This window comes from Hylobates moloch, unplaced genomic scaffold (genome assembly GCF_009828535.3).
Source record: "Hylobates moloch isolate HMO894 unplaced genomic scaffold, HMol_V3 SCAFFOLD_18, whole genome shotgun sequence".
Classification (NCBI taxonomy): domain Eukaryota; kingdom Metazoa; phylum Chordata; class Mammalia; order Primates; family Hylobatidae; genus Hylobates; species Hylobates moloch.
The window spans coordinates 37,248,555-37,269,380 of NW_026652293.1; the positions used below are offsets into that span (position 1 = coordinate 37,248,555).

General features: G+C 40.9%; 1 protein-coding gene across 2 annotated transcripts in view; it reads right to left on the reverse strand.

Moving 5' to 3' along the window:
* The window catches only part of ROR1 (receptor tyrosine kinase like orphan receptor 1), a 422,204-nt gene that overhangs the window by 119,257 nt on the left and 282,121 nt on the right, over positions 1–20,826 (reverse strand). For both annotated transcript variants that reach the window (XM_032136853.2, XM_058430733.1), the window contains 2 exons: positions 16,444–16,731; positions 15,692–15,722 (listed from right to left, as the gene is read on the reverse strand). In XM_032136853.2, the coding sequence (XP_031992744.2) occupies positions 15,692–15,722; positions 16,444–16,705 (293 nt within the window). In that variant the 5' untranslated portion in view covers positions 16,706–16,731. The remainder of the gene's footprint in view (positions 1–15,691; positions 15,723–16,443; positions 16,732–20,826) is intronic.

Genomic DNA, 20,826 nt, shown 5'->3' on the forward strand with positions numbered 1-20,826 from the left:
TGCAAAGTTTTATAAAAAGGCCTGTCACAGAGTAGCACTTAGTAAGTGTTTGCCACAGTTAGCAAATTCTGTCTTTGGAGGCCCAAGAAGCAAATATCTAGTTTACTGTCTCTGTTTTCAGCCTTCAAAAGTTCATAAATATTGAGGTCTAGATCAGAGCACCCCTCTACACAATTAAAAAGTACTTGTTATGATAAAGGGCAAGGGTATGATGATTTATCAATTTTTTATTTTGCTAGATAGGAAACGAAAACACCAGGGTACCTAGTCAAAGCTATTAGATGGCTGTAAGATCAAAGGAGAAAAGAAAAAATATTCTGAAAATTACAGACAGTACTATAAATATAAGATGTCTGCTTATTCTTGTTCATTTTTAGTTTCTCTTGGGGAGTTTTACTCCCTTCAAAGCTTTGTCCACCAACTTAGCCAAATGTACCACCATGTCTGCCCCCTCAGCCTTGACCTTTGCTCCAGGCCTCAGTTCCACAATCCAAACTGTCCACTGAATGTTCTACCTGAAGGTTGGGCAGGAATTGCAGCTTTGAATGCTTTGTCTTCTCCCCAGCCTGTTGCTTCAAGGCTGTCTGCAGGCTCGGCTTTCTAGTGGCATGGAAATCAATCTGGGATATGAGTGCTGTTGCTGGACCTATTTGTCTTCAGATCTGTTCCTTGCCCGTTTCCTGCTTGGGTCAGCATCTGCAAGGCAGATGACCTCTGCAGGCTGTGATTCTCAGGCTCCCTGTGTCATATAGTTTCTTGCAGCATTCCCCTAATGGGAGAAACTGGCTGGCATTTGAAAGTGGGAAGGAAGACAGCAGCCAAGTTGTTTCTCCCATTTCTTTTTGCTTTGGGTGATAACCCTGGCAGTGGAAGCATCTTCTCATGACTCCAGCGCCCACAGAACAGACATGCCACCATTCCGGCCTCCAAAGATGACCCCAAACCTAGGCTCTGGTAATATTACCCCTTCTATTTTTCCCTCCAACCTAAGTGTAGCTGGGGCTTCTGTCTGTTGCTGATGCTGCATCACAATTTCTTGTTTGTTTTTTTTTGGCAAACTTCATCACCCGTGTAACCAATTTCCTACATTAAATTCTCTGCGTTAAATAGTCCAGAATTTGTTCTGCTTTCCTGATTGGATTCTGATGATGCTGTAGGCATGTTTCCATCCAGGCACAGTTTCTGCTGCTGCAACTCCTTTGGTGTCTACAATATGGTGTTGGGGCAGAGAGAGAGAGAGGTAGAGCTGGGCTAATGCAAGTTCCTTTCAGGTGAGAAGGGGGATGGGAGTGGGTCCTATCTGGTTGCATGCACATGACATCACTTGGAGTGATTTGATAAAATATCATGACTGGGCACCACTCTGAGAGATTCTGATTTAACTTATCTAGGGTGTAGCTCAGGTATAGGTAATTTATAAAGCTCCCTGGGTGAGTCTAAGGTGGAGATGGAGTTGAGAAGCACTGCCCTAGATAATGAGACCCCAGCTGTTGTTGCTTTTGGAGCATGTGTGACTGTATGAATGAGTGTGTTTGTGTGTGTATGGGAGAGAGAGAGACAGAGAAAGAGACGTAGAGAGGACAGCAACAGATGATTTTTAATTTTAAAGAATAATTTTTTTAAAAAGAGGAGAGCAATTAGATAAAATTGTCAACACTGACACTGAAAAAAGCCAGAGGCTTAACAAAGAAGGAAGAAACCTGTACATTCGCTGAAGAAGTTGGAGGGGATTAGAATCTGCCATCCCACATTATGATTCACTGGCATATTCACTATTTCGGGCTGAAGGCAACTGAGAAACAAAAGATTCAGGAAGGGCTGTCTTCCCCCTTTCTATCAAAAGTCAGGGCATACATTTCCTGTGAGAAAGATCTCCTCCCTAAACCACGAAGAAGAAAACATTCATACCACAGAAGATAATGAGTTGACGAAGAGAGGAATCTGTACAAACAAACCTTGCTAACGTAATACTTTTTTTCCATTAGTTTCCTCCATGCATTTTCTAGTTACTTTCCCACAATTTACCACCCTATTCCAAACCTCTTTTTCCTTTGCCTTATCATGTCTCCACAATTTATCATTCTTGGTTACAATGGTATATGAGCCCCTGGGTCTAATAATATCTTTGGGGTTTCACGTCTTTCTTTCTTTTTTTCTTTTTTTTTTTTTTTTTGAGATGGAGTCTCGCTCTGTCACCCAGGCTGGAGTGCTGTGGCACGATCTCGGCTCACTGCAAGCTCCACCTCCCCAGTTCATGCTATTCTCCTGCCTCAGCCTCCGGAGTAGCTGGGACTACAGGTGCCCACCATCACGCCCCGCTAATTTTTTTGTATTTTTAGTAGAGAGGGGGTTTCATCGTGTTAACCAGGATGGTCTTGATCTCCTGACCTCGTGATCCGCCCGCCTCGGCTTCCCAAAGTGCTGGGATTACAGGCATGAGCCACCGCACCCGGCAGTTTCACTTCTTTCTAAGAAACCCCCTGTGTCATCTAAACATATTAACATCAAATAAAATGTGTATGTTTTTTCTTTTGTTAATCTGTCTTTTCGAAATTCATTTCATAGGCTCCAGCCACAGAACCTAAGAGGGTAGGAGAGTGTCTTTCCTACCCTACAAAGTCGAAGGCTAATTACATACAACATTTATGTGAAGAACTGATCATTATGCTTAGCCACCCTTTAACATCATCAAGATTATTCATACATTTCATTAGCTATGTTTGTTGTGAGATTCAGTTGTTTCCCTCAAAAAGCTCTGTGAGTGTACAAGATGTGATGAATCAATAATGGACCTGCATTCTCACGTCACACATTCAAAGCCAGAAATCTTGTTTTCTTATCAGCCTTCTGGGCCTACCAGTCAGGCAAAAAGGTCAGTGCTTTAAAAACACCCACATGGGCTGGGCGCAGTGGCTCATGCCTGTAATCCCAGCACTTTGGGAGGTCAAGGTGGGCAGATTACGAGGTCAGGAGTTCAAGACCATCCTGGCTAACATGGTGAGACCCCATCCCTACTAAAAATACAAAACATTAGCTGGGCATGGTGGCGGGCGCCTGTAGTCCCAGCTACTCGGGAGGCTGAGGCAGGAGAATGGCATGAACCCAGGAGGCGGAGCTTGCAGTGAGCCAAGATTGTGCCACTGCACTACAGCTGGGGCAACAGAGCAAGACTCCATCTAAAACAACAACAACAACAAAAACAACAAAAAACATCCACATTAAGACATTAAGAGGCTGAATCCAGCACCACACTGCCTCCTGCTACAATCCTTTCATTCAATTTAAAACACAGGCAGTCACCCAACATAGCAGGAGCCTAGTGAAGAAATATGGCAAGAAAATTCTGTTCTATTTAGCAGGAGGCAAGTAGAGTCTGCTACTGACCAGCAAAAGGAGCAGTAATTTCCTCTGCACCCAGGAGGGCACAATACCACAGCCACTTCAGAATTTGAGGGAGAGTTTCCAGGTAAGAGTTCCCTGTAAAAATCTTTCACACTGTTTGAAACTAACCAGATAAGATCTTGTTTAGAATGGATAGGATAGAAGCTCCTGACAGATAAAACAGGGTCATTAACACCTCAGGGTACAGAAAGAGAATCTAGGACCAAGTTGCATGAAATTCACAGCAATGAAAAGATCTTACTATAACAGAGGAAATGTTGAGTTTCAGTTAGTCATCAAATGTAGATAGAAAAAAATCATAAAAGACATTAAGCCCAAGTTCTTCACTTTGCAAATAAAGAAACTTGGGGCCCAGAGAAAGTAAGCAATTTTCCCAGGGTCACTGGCTAGTGAACTAGCGAATTACATAGAAAGAACTAGCATCTGGCCAGGCACCTCTTCTCTAAACCCCTGCTTCTCTAAGTGTGTGAACCAGCAGCACCAGCACCCCCTGGGAGAGTGTAAGAAATGCAGTCCCAGGCCCCCTCCCAGACCTGCTCTTTTAGAATTTGCATTTTAACAACAACCCCAGGTGATCTAAATGCACATTACAACTTGAGAAGCACTGCTTTAAACTACACTTTGATTTCTCTGGGGTTTTTGGTTCACCTACAGCCAGGGTTGGAATAGTCATTTTCTCCATTCCTTGAGCACCACTTGTTCTAGAACCTTTGTAGAAGCTGATATTAAAACTTATAAATATAGGAAAGGAAAGTGTAAATGATGTAGAATGAGGACTTTTGACTGGTTTTGTTCCCGACACCCATTTCTGTGACTTAAAAACAGCTAATCAAAAGACCTGGAACACAGAAAAAAACTTGGTAAAAATGTGTTGAACAAATAAAAAGCCTTGTAATATGTGAAGAAAAGCTTTCAGGACACAGACTTCTAACATTCAATTTAACACCCATTTGTTAAGCATCTACTATGTGCTAGCTGCTGTGCTAAGTGGGAGATACACTCATTACTAACAGACTGAGAAACTCACAGTCTGGTGAACAAGCTCTCAGAAAGCGTACTCCTAGAAGACAAGGGTGTATCTTCACCCTTCTCCCTTTAAATGTGCCCTGCACACAAAGATACCCCTTGCCAATATTCGTAAGTACTGTTTTAATTGGAAACTTTCCAGGCTTTATTCATACAGTGGGGATTGTTGAGTGATGGGGGTGGATTGGGACATAAGAGCTTGGCTTCTCAACCTTCTGTACATTTTACTCACTCCCCCACTGGATTAGAAATCCTTCTTATCTAATCTCTCCACACATTCCCTCCATCTGCTCCTTCTCTGCAGAGTGCTGAGTCTAGGATGGTTTGATGAAGAGATGGAGGTTAGCTGCTTTACTGGAGCAATGGCCCTCTGTGTGCTGGACCAGCTGCCAAGTGACTTTCTGGTCTCCTCTCTACAAGATGCCTCACTCCTGAACTGCTTGAGTAACCGTGTTGAAAGTTATCCTTGAGTTTATCTTGGGTTGGATATTACATTATCACTTCTTGAGTTGGGCTAGCACCCAGCTACACTTCTTCACTATGGCTAACACTTGGAAATGGATAAAAGAGGAAAATAGTTCATCAAAAGCTGGTCACTTTGTTCTCTGCAGAAAGGGACTTTAGCCAAAGGCCAATGAGAGAAAAGGAAATAAAGGCTTCAAGGTCTCTGGTTGGGGTTCACAGTTGGAAATATTATCCAACAGAAGAACTCTGGCTGGAAAGAAGGAATAGCCTCTTGGCTCAGATAGCATTGATGATGATAATGTTAGTAATATTATCAAGCTCCTAATATGCGTCAGGTACAGTGCTAGCTACTATATATGCATCATCTTATTATGTCATTTAATCTTCTCAACAACACAATGAGATAGGTTTTTTTTTTTTTACCATGCCCTTTTTATAGACTGATTCTGCAGGAGACCACAGAAAATAAAAGAAAGAAAGAAAGAAAACTTCAATTCATTCGATGCTAATTATACACCAAGTCCCATGTTAGGATTTCTCATATGTCATAAGATAGGTGAAAGAGTGGATATATAGGAAAAAAAACTAACGCTTGTTAAGAATGGAATCTTATGGCATTTTAATTTGCCCTATTCTCATTTTCCTCTCTCAAGTTCTGTGGTAACGGTGAAAACTAGCATCCCAGCAGTCACTAGAGGAGGCAGGATGAATTTGGAGCTCCTCAGTTAACCTAGTGATCAGTTAATGACTGAACAGAGATTTCCTTAAACCTCTTGGCAAAGGGTAGGAGACTTACTGGTTTAAGGAAATTTCTGTCCAATCATTAGCTAGTTACTAGGCTAACTGATAGAGAGACATCTTTCTCTCTCTCTCTCTCTCTCTCCCTTTTTTTTTTTTTAAGATGGAGTCTCCCTCTGTCACCCAGGCTGGAGTGCAGTGGCGTGATCTCAGTTCACTGCAACCTCCGGCTCCCGGGTTCAAGATATTCTCCTGCCTCAGCCTCCTGAGTAGCTGGGATTACAGGCCCATGCCACCATGCCTGGCTAATTTTTGTATTTTTAGTAGAGATGGGGTTTCACCATGATGGTCAGGCTGGCCTCGAACTCCTGACCTCATGATCCACCTGCCTCGACTTCCCAAAGTGCTAGGATTATAGGTGTGAGCAACCACGCCTGGCTGAGACTTCTCTCTTTAAAGGGAGTACATGACAGAAAATACAGACTATACAGAATTAATTCAGGAAATTCACCAAACAAATGGCAAAAACAACACACAGCAACATCAGAGGAGAGGCAATCTGATTTCCACAGTTGTCACAATAGACTATTTCAATATCCAGTTTTCAACAAAAGTGAGTTCTTTGCCAACAAAATTGGCAAATCTTTAGTTAGACTAGCTAGTCTGACCAAGGCAAAAAAAAGAAGACACAAATTATTAAAATTAGGAATAAAAAAGGGACTATCATTACTGACGTTACAGAAATTAAAAGAATGGTAAAGGAATAAAATAGATAATCTCAATGAAATGGAAAAATTTCTAGAAAGACATAAACTACCAAAACTGACTCAAGAAGAAATAGAAATTTTAAATAGACCTATAACAAGTAAGAAAGTTGAATTAGTAATTTTAAAACTTCCCATGATGAAAAATTCAAGCCCAGATTACTTTTCTGGTGATTATACCACACATTTAAATAAAAATCCTTTACAAACTCTTCTTAAAAAATGGAAGAAAAAGGAATACTTCCCAATATATTCTGAGGCCAATATTACCCTTATATCAGAACTAGACAAAGCCATCACAAAAAATGCAAAGCACAGACCAATATATTTTATAAACATGGACTCAAAAATCCTCAACAAAATACCAGCAAGCTGAATCCAGCAAAAGATAAGGCCGGGCGCGGTGGCTCACACTTGTAATCCCAGCACTTTGGGAGGCCGAGGCGGGCGGATCACGAGGTCAGGAGATCAAGACCATGGTGAAACCCCGTCTCTAATAAAAATACAAAAAAAAAAAAAAAAAATTAGCCAGGCATGGTGGTGGGCGCCTGTAGTCCCAGCTACTTGGAGAAGCTGAGGCAGGAGAATGGCATGAACCTGGGAGGTGGAGCTTGCAGTGAGCCGAGATCGCGCCACTGCACTCCAGCTCCAGCCTGGGTGACAGAGCGAGACTCCGTCTCAAAAAAAAAAAAAAAAGATAAAAAGAAATTACATACCATGGCCAAGTAGGAATTATTCTAATACAAGCTTGGTTTAACATGCAAAAATCAATTAATGTGATATATCACATTAATATAATAAAGGACCAAAAAAAAAAACAACCCACTATGATCATCTAAATGGACACACAAAGAGCATTTGACAAAATCCAATAGCTTTTCATAGTGAAAAACACAGAAGAAAATAGGAATAATAGGTAATTTTCTCAATCTGATAAACGGCATCTATGGAAAAACACAGCTAACATCATATTCAATGGTGAAAGACTGAAATCTTTTCACTTAAGGAAAAAAAACAGGATGTCCACTCTCACCACTTCTATTCAACATTGTACTGAGGGTCCTAGCCAGGGCAATAAGGCAAGAAAAATAAGTAAATGGCATCCAAATTGAAAAGAAAAAAGTAAAACAATCTCTTTTTGCAGATGACACAAGCTTGTAGATAGAAAATCCTAAAGAATTCACAAAAAAACTGCTAGAGCTAAGAAGCAAGTTAGCAAGGGTATAGGATATAAGATCTATATACAAAAATTAATTGTATCTCTATGTAGTAGCAACGAATAATCTGAGATGATATTAAGAAAAAATTCCATTTCCAATAGCATGAAAGAGAATTAAATACTTAATAAATTTAAGAAAAGAGAGCAAGACTTGCACACCAAAATCTACAAAACATCATTTAGAGAAGTTAAATAAATGGAAAGACATCCCATGTTCATGGATTAGATGACTTAATACTGTTGAGAGAGCAGTACTCCCCAAATTAATCTACAGATTCAATGCCATCCTTATCAATATTCCAGCTGACTTTTTGGCATAAATTAATAAATGGACCCTAAAATTCATATGGAAATGCAAAGCACCCAGAATAACAACAACAAAAAAAGTCTTGAAAAAGAACAATATAGAAAGATGTGATGACTAGTTTTACATATCAACTGGCAACGTACAGTCCTGAGTTATTCGAACACTAGTCTAGGTGTTGCTGTGAAAGTACTTTATAAATTTTATTAACATCTACAATCAACTGACTGGTTGTAGGAGGTCATCCTCAATAGTTTGGGTGGGCCTGATCCAATCAGATGAAAGGCCTTAAGAGGTATCTCTGGCCGGGCGCGGTGGCTCACGCTTGTAATCCCAGCACTTTGGGAGGCCGAGGCGGGCGGATCACGAGGTCAGGAGATCGAGACCACGGTGAAACCCCGTCTCTACTAAAAATACAAAAAGTTAGCCGGGCGTGGTGGCGGGCGCCTGTAGTCCCAGCTACTCGGAGAGGCTGAGGCAGGAGAATGGCGTGAACCCGGGAGGCGGAGCTTGCAGTGAGCCGAGATTGCGCCACTGCACTCCAACCTGGGCGACAGAGCGAGACTCCGTCTCAAAAAATTAAAAAAAAAAAAAAAAAAAAAGAGGTATCTCTGAGGAAGAAGAAATTCTACCTGTGGACTATGGCATGAGCAACTGCCCAAAAGTTCCCAGCCTGTGCCTCCTGGCTCCCTGCCCTAAGGATTTTAGCAAATTCTTTGTAATACATCTCTTTATATATGTATACATACACAATTTTACTGGTTTTGTTTCTCCAGTGGAATACTAATACAGAGTACTCATATTTCCTGATTTCAAAACTTACTACAAACCTATAGTAATCAAGACTATGTAGAACTGTATAGGGATAGACACATAGACACATGATTAATTGGTTTTAACAGAGTGCCAAGACAATTCAATGGGTAAAGAATGGTCTTTTCATCAAATGATATTGGGACAACAGGATATCCACATGCAAAAGAATGAACCTGGACTCCCACCTCACACTGTATACAAAAATTAATTCAAGATGGACCAAAAACCTAAATGTAAGAGCTAAAACTGTAAATAAAAACTTTTAGGAAAAAAATAGAGGAGTAAATCTTTGTACGCTTGCATTAGGTGATGGTTTTCAAAATCACAACCGACCAAAGAATGGGTAATAAATTGGATGTCATCAAAATGAAAAACTTTTGTGTTTCAAAGAACACTATCAAGAAAATGAAAAGACAATCCATAGAATGAAAGTATTTGCAAATCATATATCTAATAAGGGTATATACCCAAAATAAGTAACTCTTACACCTCAAGAATAAAAAGACAATTAATTCAACTTAAAAAATGGGTAAAAAGTTTGAACAAACATTTCCCCAAAGAAAATATATAAATGGCCCATATGCACATGAAAAGATGTTCAACATCATGAGTCATTAGGAAAATGCAAATTAAAACCACAATGAGATACCATTTCACACTCATGAGGATGGCTATAATAATTATTTTTCTTTCTTTTTTTTTTTTGGAGATAGAGTCTTGCTCTGTTGCCTAGGCTGGACTGCAATGGCGTGATCTCAGCTCATTGCAACCTCTGCCTCCTGGGTTCAAGTGATTCTCCTGTCTCAGCCTCTTGAGTAGCTGGGATTACAGATGCTCACCACCACACCTGGCTAATTTTTTGTATTTTTAGTAGAGATGGGGTTTCACCATGTTGGCCAGGTTGGTCTCGAACTCCAGATCTCAGCTGATCCACCTGCCTCGGCCTCCCAAAGTGCTGCGATTACAGGCCTGAGCCACTGTGCCCGGCTGGCTATAATAAATTTTAAATAAATAAATAAATAAATAAATAATTTTTAAATAAGGAAAATAAGTGTTGGAGAGCATGTGGAGAAACTGGAACCCATATACTACCCTTCTGCAAATATAGAATGCTGCAGCCTCTTTGGAAAACAGTTTTGCAGTTCCTCAAAAAGTTAAACAGAGTCACCATATAACCCAGGAATTATATTTCTAGGTATATACCCAAGAGAATTGAAAACACATACCCCACAATGCACATGAATGGTCATGGCAGCATTATTCAGAATAAGCAAAAAGTAGAAGCAACCCAAATGTCCATCAATAGAAGAATGGATAAACAAAATGTGGTATAGCCATGCATGGACTGTTATTCAGCCACAAAAAGGATGAAGCACCGACGCATGCTATAATTTATATGAACCTCAACATCCTTATGTTAAGTGAAAGAAGGCAGACACAAAAGGACAAATATTGTCGGATTCTACTTATATGAAATGTCTAGAATAGGCAAATTCATAGGGATAGGAAGTAAATTAGACACTACTATAGCTGGGAGAAGTTTCTTTTTGAGATGATGAAAATGTTCTAAAATAAGATAGTAGTGAGAGTTGCAAAGTTTTGTGAATATAGTAAAAAGACTGAGTTGCACACTTTAAAACAGTGAATTTTATGGCTACCTGTATCTTAATAAAACTGTTATTAAAAAAAGAGAGAAAGGTCCTGGCCCTGGGCCTACATACAAAAAATACACAGAGAATATATGTAATGAGAGTAAAGAGTACGCATGGAACCCTTCGCCTCTTGGGATCTGGCAATGAGTGCTCACACAATGTAACCAAAACCTTAGACATCCATTGCTGTGACCCACACTGTTCTGGCCCAGGGAACATTTCTCTACATGTCTTGCCCTCTGTCCTTAGAATAGAAGGTGACCACAACTGCCTACTGTCAAAGTTTTGTGTATTGTGACACTGCCGGTGGAGGAGATGGACACTTCTTAGAGCCCAGGAGAAACTACAGTGGCAGAGCCACTTCAGCAGGAGAAAAGATAAATTAACCAATGTGTCAAATTCTTCTCTCAGTTTGAATGCAAAATATTCTTGCACAACAAACTATCATTCCCAATATTACCAACATCTATTTTCGTTATATTCCAACCAGCGCTTCTGAAAGCTCTCACAGATTAGAATAATATTTGCAAGAGTTTTGCATGGCTGAGAAAAACTTTGCAATATCAAGTGTTACGGGTTGAACCATGTCCTCCCATATATGTATCTTGAAGTCCTAATTTCCAAGTACCTCGGAATGTGACCTTATTTGGAAATAGGTCTTTACAGAGGTAATCAAGTTAAAATGAGGTCATCACGGCGGATCCCTACAGTATGACTGGTGTCCTTATAAAAAGGGGAAATTGGCCGGACGCGGTGGCTCACGCTTGTAATCCCAGCACTTTAGGAGGCCGAGGCGGGTGGATCACGAGGTCAGGAGATCGAGACCACGGTGAAACCCTGTCTCTACTAAAAATACAAAAAATTAGCCGGGCGTGGTGGCGGGCGCCTGTAGTCCCAGCTACTCGGAGAGGCTGAGGCGGGAGAATGGCGTAAACCTGGGAGGCGGAGCTTGCAGTGAGCCGAGATCGCGCCACTGCACTCCAGCCTGGGCGACAGAAGCGAGACTCTGTCTCAAAATAATAATAATAATAATAAATAAATAAAAAGGGGAAATTAAGGGCTACACATATAGGAAGACTATCATGTGAACACCAAGGCAGAGGTTGGGGAGATGCATCTATAAGCCAATGAATACGGAAAAATTCTGACACACTTCTAGAAAAGAGAAATCTTTCCTCAGAGCCATAAGAAGGAACCCACCCCATGAACACATTGATCTCATACTTCCAGCCTCCAGAACTATGAGATACTAAATTTCTATTGTTTTTGCCGTGCAGTTTGCGATACTTTACAGCAGCCCAAGAAAATTAACACATTAAACAAGTCATATTATTCTTAAATTTGTACAAACCTAGGATAATGTATGAAGTACATTGATTTATATGATTAAATTATAATATTTTGTAATACATTCTACAATAATGATTATTTGTCATATGTGATCCTATTTCTGTGTTTGAACATGGCATGTATAATTCTTAGTTCATTTCCAAATTTAAGTATCACTTTAGGAATTTTATTGATAACTATAGCTGCCACTGGCTCCGGGGAGTGAAGTTTCTCCAAATTAAAATTAGTTTTACAATGTAAGAATTACAGCCGGGCATGTTGGCTGGCACCTGTAGTCCCAGCTACTCGGGAGGCTGAGGTGGGAGGACTGCTTGAATGCAGAGGCAGGGGTTGCAGTGAGCCAAGGTCATGCCACTGAACTCCAGCCTGGATGACAGAGCCAGACCCTGCCAAAAAAAAAAAGCAAGAATGACACGGACTTAAGAAATTTGTTCAGGCCGGGTGCAGTACTTCATGCCTGCAATCCCAGCACTTCGGGAGGCCAAGGTAGGTGGGTTGCTTGAGGCCAGGTGTTCGAGACCAGCCCGGCCAACATGGAGAAACCTCATCTCTGTAAAACATACAAAAATTTGCCAGGCACGGTAGTGCGTGCCTGTGGTCCCAGCTACTCAGAAGGCTGAGGTGAGAGGATGGCTTGAGCCCAGTAGGCAGAGGTTGCCGTGACCCAAGATCATACGCCACTGCACTCCAGCCTGGGTGATAGAGCCAGACCTTGTCTCAAAAAAAAAAAAAAAAAAAAAGAAAGAAAAGAAAAGAAAAATAGAAAAAGAAAAAGAAATTTGTCTAATTTAGCAATGTTATCAATAGAATATACACTGTAAAAATCTTGCATAAAACAACTTAGTCATTTTCCTGAAAGGAAGGCAAACAAATTTTTATGGAACTAATATATAACAATCTATGAATTATATATAATATCTTTGGCCCATGAACAAAACATCTAGACATGCATAACAATGATTAAAATAGCCATTTTTGATAGTTCCTGGCTCTTAATCATCTAAAACACCCCATAACTTTCTATGTATTTTAAAATTTTATCTTTAAAAAGGTATATTTGACACTGTGGGAGGATAGAACATATTTTATTCAACAATGTTGCTAGCTTGATTTATAACTTTTAAATATTTGACATATGGTATGTGAACCTCCACTTGTACTCATGCCCCAGGTCCTATAAGTGTTAGGGGTAGCCAGGACCCAGCAATGACAGAAGAAATGAAACCTAAATCTATGAACGGAAACCAAACGAAAATATCAAGCTTGTTCCTACTATAAACTAAAATATCATTCTGAAAGCTTCATGTGGAAACCTGATGCAGTCCCTCAGAGGAAGTGACAAGTGCCTTTCTGGGCCATAGTCCCAAGGGTCCCTACAAGCCCTTCCCAGGCAGGAGTTGTGTAGCCCTGTTGCCTCAGTGGACCTCAGCCCTCACCAGGTTTCATATGCCTAATGTATTTCACAGTCCTTATGTTCTGAATGTTAGAGTTGGGTCATAGATGCTCCTTTTATTTCTTTTGCAGTAACTCTGTGCCACTTTCAAATAAACAGAGCAATTTATAACTGTATTTCACTCCTCTTTTGGAAATAGTAGTGTACAATTTGACAAACAACCTTCAGAGGGACCTCAATGTTGTGATATTCCCCATGGCTATCATTTTGTTATTTTCTGCCTGTCCCCTTGGAGAGAGGGTTGGCTGCCTATTGAGGGCTACTCCGAGGCTAGGGATGGGAACCAGCATTCTTTTTGGGAGTTAGTCTCAGGAAGTGAAGAACTCCTAGAGACAGGGGAAGTGGTGGCAATTAAGAGAAGAGATAAAGAGCAGGATGCATCACTGGGAAAGAAAAAAAAATAGTACCAAAATGCCAACTAGGAATGCCAAAAACAGAATGGAGATGTAACTGCAAAAGGACCCATGGGATTTCCAATTTGAATTGTATTTTATTGTAACTCCCTGCAAGCAAACATGGTAACTATACATTTCATGCTATTACTGACTAATGTAATAGATAATCTGACAGCTAATATAAAACACAGATGCGTGGTATCAAAGGATACTTTTCACTGTGGTTGAGCATCTTTAAGGAACTTCAATACCCTCTCCATAGATACTGGTTCACAACAGTGGTATAAAATCTCTGTATAAAATTAAAAACCATGAGAGATCTAGATTGGGTTCATCAGAAAGACAGCAGTGAAGAATGAAAACTTCAAGAAGAACATAAAAGGATATAATCATAATTTTGATAATAAAAAGAACTCTAATGCAAATACAACAGGCTGAAAGTCAACAACACGGTACTTAACAGTAAAGGCAGATTAGTGAACCACATTAATCAGCGTGGGATATAGATTATCAGCCACATTTGAAACATAGATTAACAGGAACAAACAAGGTACCAGGGTGGGAGACATTTTTACAAGTAACAAAAGTTTTAATCTTTGTTTAACTGAGACTTCAAAAGGATTCCACATATAACCAATGGTGAGACCATTAAAAAAAACAAAAAAATAGATCAGCATCAAGAAATGCAAGGCAGAGTGACCAAATTTCTGACCTGTTTTAAGATCAATCAGCATTTTCTACCTGGGCAAGTAGGATGCAATTAGCACTTGAGTGATTTTAAAGACTCTTTTACAGTTGCCTTTAACTGGCTGATGAAATAGCAGAAATGTGTTGCTGAAGGCCAATGTTTATTTTTACCCATTACCTATTTCATTAATGGGATTGTGGGCCACTGGGCCTCCAGGCACACACAAATGTATTAAAATACCCCACACTGTAATTAAGTGGCACAGAGGGATTGGAGCAAATTAAGTGGCTGTTATATTTGCCATAGGTATAGTCTAGATCAGACATTTTGATGCTCTTGTGGCAGAGCCACAAAAATTTTATTTCAAAAGTCTACAGAGTATTGAGGATTTTTTTTGTAGAGTAAGAGTTTTAACAAGTGGGTCCTTCCCCCAAAATAAAAATATAGATAAAGAAAAATGCCCCAAGTAGATACTCTTAAAGTGAAAGATGAGAATCCTTTAGCCAGAACAAAGGACAAATGCATCAACAATAGCATCAGTGAAAGAAATTGGACCTTTAGGCTCCATTAAGAAGGGACTGAAAATGAATCAAACTTCCACGCAACTCTCAGTCTAAGCTTGGGACTTTCTTTCCCAGTGTGAGTTAGAACTTCTGCTTTTTATTTTATTTATTTATTTTTTTGAGACGGAGTCTCGCCCTGTCGCCCAGGCTGGAGTGCAGTGGTGCAATCTCGGCTCACTGCAAGCTCAGCCTCCCGGGTTCACGCCATTCTCCTGCCTCAGCCTCCCGAGTAGCTGGGACTGCAGGCGCCTGCCACCACGCACGGCTAATTTTTTGTAATTTTAGTAGAGACGGGGTTTCACCGTGTTAGCCAGGATGGTCTTGATCTCCTGACCTTGTGAGTGACCCGCCTCGGCCTCCCAAAGTGCTGGGATTACAGGCATGAGCCACAGCACCCAGCCAGAACTTCTGCTTTTGAGTTCTTTAAAGGGAATAAAAAATAAAGTGATTACCTAATTGTTGCACTGATCAATAATGAATGCATCAAAAATGCTTGCAGAAACATAGACCCTGAGAGTAAAGGTTCCTATGCCAGCACTATATCATTTTTTGTTTGATTTTACCAAATCAATCCATTGTTGCCACTAAATGTTAGATTCCTTCTAAAACAGTAAATGAAAGATATTTGCTTTGATCATTCAGAATCAACATTACTACACTTGAGAATTCTGCCAATGGTGTGGTCTCCTGTGAATCTTTAGAGCAGAGAACAAGCAAAATGGAATGAGGGCAGGGCAAAATGGAATGACATCTGGAAGCCAGTATTTTGGCTCAAGAAGAGGACAACATCGCCTTTGCCCTAGAAAACCACGGAGAAACACTTAGAAATGACAAGAAAGGAGATAAAAGTACTTACGAGTATCCTGGACTTGCAGTGGGAGGGGGGCCTGAAGAAATGAAAGAAAAACAAAAGAAATAGTCAGTCTAGGTTATTGGAGGGTGAGTATGGATACAGTCAAATCATTACAAATTAAAGTTCTCAACCACCCAGAGGTAGTATTTATTTTTCTGGAATTTATTGTTTTGCTCTATTCCCCCAACCATCTCCATGAAAAAAAAAAAAAAAAAAAAACATACCGGCGAGAACGTGTCTATGTCTCACAACTCAGGGCCTGAAAATGCTAAGACAAGTGCTAAAAAATGAGTTAATCGAGTAAGCATCCTCAAACTATGCAGGGAGTTTCCAATGGGGTGAGTGGTTGCATGAAGGTGTTGATTGCAACAGTGAGTGGGATGGGGCTTCCTTCTAGTCCTTGATGGCAGGAAAAGGGCTATGCACGCTGCAAACATTTCCAACTTCTTGGACAAGGAGCATCCTTGTTGAAAAGAGCTCAGTGGCACGATGGTTTCAATTAGGGGCTGTGAGGTTGGAAAGATCAGGACCTCATTCCTGCTCTGCTGTTTACTAGCTGGGTAACATGGTAACTAACTGCTGGGCCTTGGTTTACTTATTTGTAAAATGGGTACAACTGTACCAGGTTTAGGGTTGTGGGCACAGAGTACATTCTCACTAAGTGTGCATTCCTTCCTTCCTGTCCCTGTGGACCCTAGCCATCCTACCACATTGGGCTGAGGGCCAAAGTCCATCCCCAGTAGGGGTCTGCTTACCAAACTTGACAAACAAGACTCCAGTGGAAGAAACCACCTCCTTGCCGTTTGTTGCCACGCACTGGAAGTAGCCTGTGTCTGTGGTGTCAAGGTTTCTAATCCGCAGCCGAGAGCCGTAGATGGTGGACCGAAAGGAGAGCCTCCGGGGCTCCTGGACCACTGGAGCGTCATTTTTGAACCAGCGGATGGTGGGAGGTGGATTCCCAGAGACTTTGCAGTGCAGTTCTGCTGTCTGGCCCAGGGATGTGGTGATGTTATTCATTGGTTCATCAAGGGTCAGGTAAGAATCTGTGAGCACAGAGAGGAGGCAGGTGAGAGGGGCAGACAGCTTGAGAGGGCTTCCAAACAGCCAAATCCCCTCCAGTGTACCCTTGGGATCACAGAGAGGCTGAGTAGGAGAGGCAGGTGAGACAGACAAGGAAAGAAACAATCACATTGACTAAGACCAGAGGACTGCTAAATAACCACCCATAGAGCCTGCTGCTTGGAAGAAAATTTGTCACTAATCAGAGTATAAAACCCAAAGTCTCCAAATGACTACATGGATGAGCTTTTGTGCTTCAGATAAAAAAAATCATATACATTCCTTGTTCCAAATTACAACATAGTAAAAGAGAGAGAAAATAAAGTTCACCTCAAATCTCCCCACCCCAAAATAACACCATTTTTAACATCCTGGCAAACATCCTTCCAGTTTGCTCACTTTTGATAAGAAAGAAAGCATCAAAAATTGGAAAAGTAGGAGCAACACATTCATATCCACATAGCACAAGATCAGAAAGGATGCCTGAAACTTTCAGGTTACTGACAATATAAGGTTATGAAGGCCAGGTCAGAGACAGACAGAGTAATAAAGCAATGGACATTTCCATAATATTACTCATATCAATCATAACATGTTACAATATGTAATTCTTTCAATCACATGTAGATAGATTAATTCATATACAATACTGTGCAATATACAGATCTTAGTTATACAGTTCCATGAGTACAGGCAAATGCATATACTCATGTAACAAATGTCCCTATCTTGATAGAACATCAACACCCCAGAAAGTACCCCAAACAACCCTTTGTAGTTGGTCCCTGCTCCCAACCACTCCCTCCCACCCCGCCTTGAAGCAACTAAGGTTCTAATTTCTATTACCATAGGTTAATTTTGCCTGTTTCAGAACTTCATATAAATGGAATCATGCTGCATGTACATTTTGCATTTGGCTCCTCAAGATTTATTGCACTATAAATTTTAATAACAAAATAAGTTTTATTTAAGCTTATTCTTCAATGAAGTATTTTAAACACCAATTTTTTTTTTTTTTTTTTGAGACAGAGTCTCGCTCTGTCACCCAGGCTGGAGTGCAGTGGCGCAATCTCGGCTCACTGCAAGCTCCGCCTCCCGGGTTCACGCCATTCTCCTGCCTCAGCCTCTCCGAGTAGCTGGGACTACAGGCGCCCGCCACCACGCCCGGCTAATTTTTTATATTTTTTAGTAGAGACGGGGTTTCACCGTGGTCTCAATCTCCTGACCTCGTGATTCGCCCGCCTCGGCCTCCCAAAGTGCTGGGATTACAAGCGTGAGCCACCGCGCCCGGCCTAAACACCAATATTAATATTAGTTGTAGAAACCAGTTGCAGATAAAATTATTTATTTATTTTTAATTAAGTTTGATTTCTTTTAAAAACATGCTCTGTTATTCATGTGTAGGGAGCTTTCTTTGGTTTCATTTTTCCCAAGCACCCCTTCTTGGATAGATCCCCTGCCATACCTTCTCATTGTCCTATGTCCTTCCCTACGTCCAAGTCTGGGGTGACTTGTTCAGCAGCTGTCTTCACTGCAGAGCTATGAGCCGCATAAGGGCAGGGATGGGAATGTTCTAGTCATCGCTGCATCCTCAGTGTATACTACTGTCTAGCAACGTTATCCACCAGAACTTTCTGCAATGATGGAAATGTTCTATAATCTGCACTGTCTGATTGATAGCCACTAGTCACACAGGGCTTACTGAATGCATGAAATATGGCTGGAACAACTGAAAACTGATTTTTTAAATTTAAATAGCCACATGTGGCTAGTGGCTACTGTACTGGACGGCACAGGTAGAACGCAGCAAATTTGTTGAACTTAATGGAAGTTTATTGAAAAGTAACATTTTTCTGAGCTATTTAACTGGGTAATTTAATTGCCCAAATGTCTGTAAAATGAGTTCATAAATGCTAAAAATAATTGATTCATTATTTGCTTTAATTTCCGCCCCCCCAAATTCAGAAGGAACATTGTTAATGTCTGGGCAGCCTCACAGGAGTGTGTCTCACATATGAATGGCATTTATCAAGTGTGCAGTAGGAAAGAGATTAAGCATGACTACTGCATTACCATAATGACACTTTCCATCTCAATTAAGCCAGTGAATAATTATCTTTCACAACAGATTCATGAGCCCATAAATGATCTTGCTAATGCTTTGCCTCCTAACATTTATATTTTGATCTCTATCTTTGGGCATGTTTCTCTAATCTATATACATCTATACTCAATCCACGAATGTGTTTGCTCATGGATATAAGCACATATGTTCCTAAGATGTCTGAGGTATGCCCAGAAAGGAGGGAGACTAATTAGCAGATGGCTCTATGGAGCCGTTATCATGCCTTTATAGCCCCATATCATTCATTGAGAATAGATAACTATGTACCCTCTGTGGAGAGAAACTTAGAGATAGTAATCAATGCCACTATAAGCATAGTGATTAATAGTCCATTGGACAGGTTCTGGAATTTGATTGACCGGGTTTGAATTCAGGTCAGCCCCTTGCCTATCTATGTGATTTTGGGCAAGTTATTTAACCTCTTTGTACCTCAGTTCAACCAACTGAAAAACCGAAATAATAAACAGAGCTCCATCTGAGGGAACCGTTAGAAGAGGATTAAAATGAAAGTGGGTGACATCTGGGAAGCACTTCAACCAGTGTTTGGCAAAAAGTAAGCACTCAAAAATGTTAATTAATGTTGTTACTATTGTTTTTATAACAATAACTTCTGTATACCGCTTTTCACATGACAAAATGTTTTCACAGCCTCTGTCTCCTGTTATCCTCGAACAATCTAGAGAAGTAAGAAAGGCACATTACTATGATTTCCAGTGCAGGTGAGGAAGTCATGTCTCAGAGATTAGCAGACTTGCCCCATGGTTACACAGGAAACTGCCCAAAGCTTCCATCACTAATGGCCTTTAATCCTCAGGCTCCACCAAGCACCTAAAGAAAGTCCTTTAGAGGCAGCTGGCCAGTTCTGGACCAACAATGGACTATTTTGAAATCCTACTATATGCTAGGGCTTTACTTTAGTATTCACCTGTATGCTAACCTTGCAAGGAAGAAGTCATTATCACTGTTTTACAATGAGGAAACCTAGGATCAGAGAGGTTTAGTGACTTGCCGGAGGCCTTGTGGCAGCACTGAGGTCCAATTTACATCTCTCTGGCTGCGAAGCCCAACTCTTTTCACTCCACCAGACTGCTTTGGTACCATGAGACCCATCGAGGGCCGGGAGTTGGTACCATGAGACCCACGGAGAGTTGGAATATCTCCCTAAACCAAGGTGGGCCATGGACACGCATATACCCACAGGGTTGTGCTCTTCCCCTAACTTCAGCCAAGACTGTCTGGTTAATGGGCCTAAGCTTTAGCCATGGGTGATAGCTGATGTTCTTTCTGGTTTCCCTCCAGAGGCCAGGCACCTCACCTGATCTGCTCTATAAAATATCTATCTAAAAACAAACATGAGGGTTGCAGGGCACCTTGAAATCAGTGTAGTAGATGACCCAAGCAGTGTGTTTCCAGAGAGAACAAAAGAAATGTAAATAGATCTTTGTGTTTACTGAACAAAGGAGCCTTGCCACAAACAGGGAATTTGGTTTTAACTTTTCACGGACAAAGAAGAAGATTCAAATTTGTTGGCCATCTGTAGCTGCTTACTTAGTAAGCAGAACTAATAGACCTTCAGAGAACACCTGGGCATCCCAGCAAAGGTGTCCAGTCCAGAAGGAATTCACACTGGACTCAAGTAGCAGTTCTGCCACTCACTAGCGATGTGTGTTAGACCATCACTTCGCCTCCCTGGGCTTTGGATTCATAATCTGGGCCTTTGGGGTTGGGTCTGCTTCTTCTGAGACAGTTTGTGTTTCTATATGGGCAGCTGCAGAACAACTGGATGACAGGCAGCAGGTGTCCAGTGAGATTGAATGCCAGACAAAGCAATCTGGCTTCTACGTGTAAACCTGGCTGTTTGTGCCTTTTTCAGTGGTTTAATTCAGTAGCTCTGATGATATGTGCTTGAGCTATGGAAGATTTCTCATCCTTTTTTCCCTTCTTCCCTAGACTG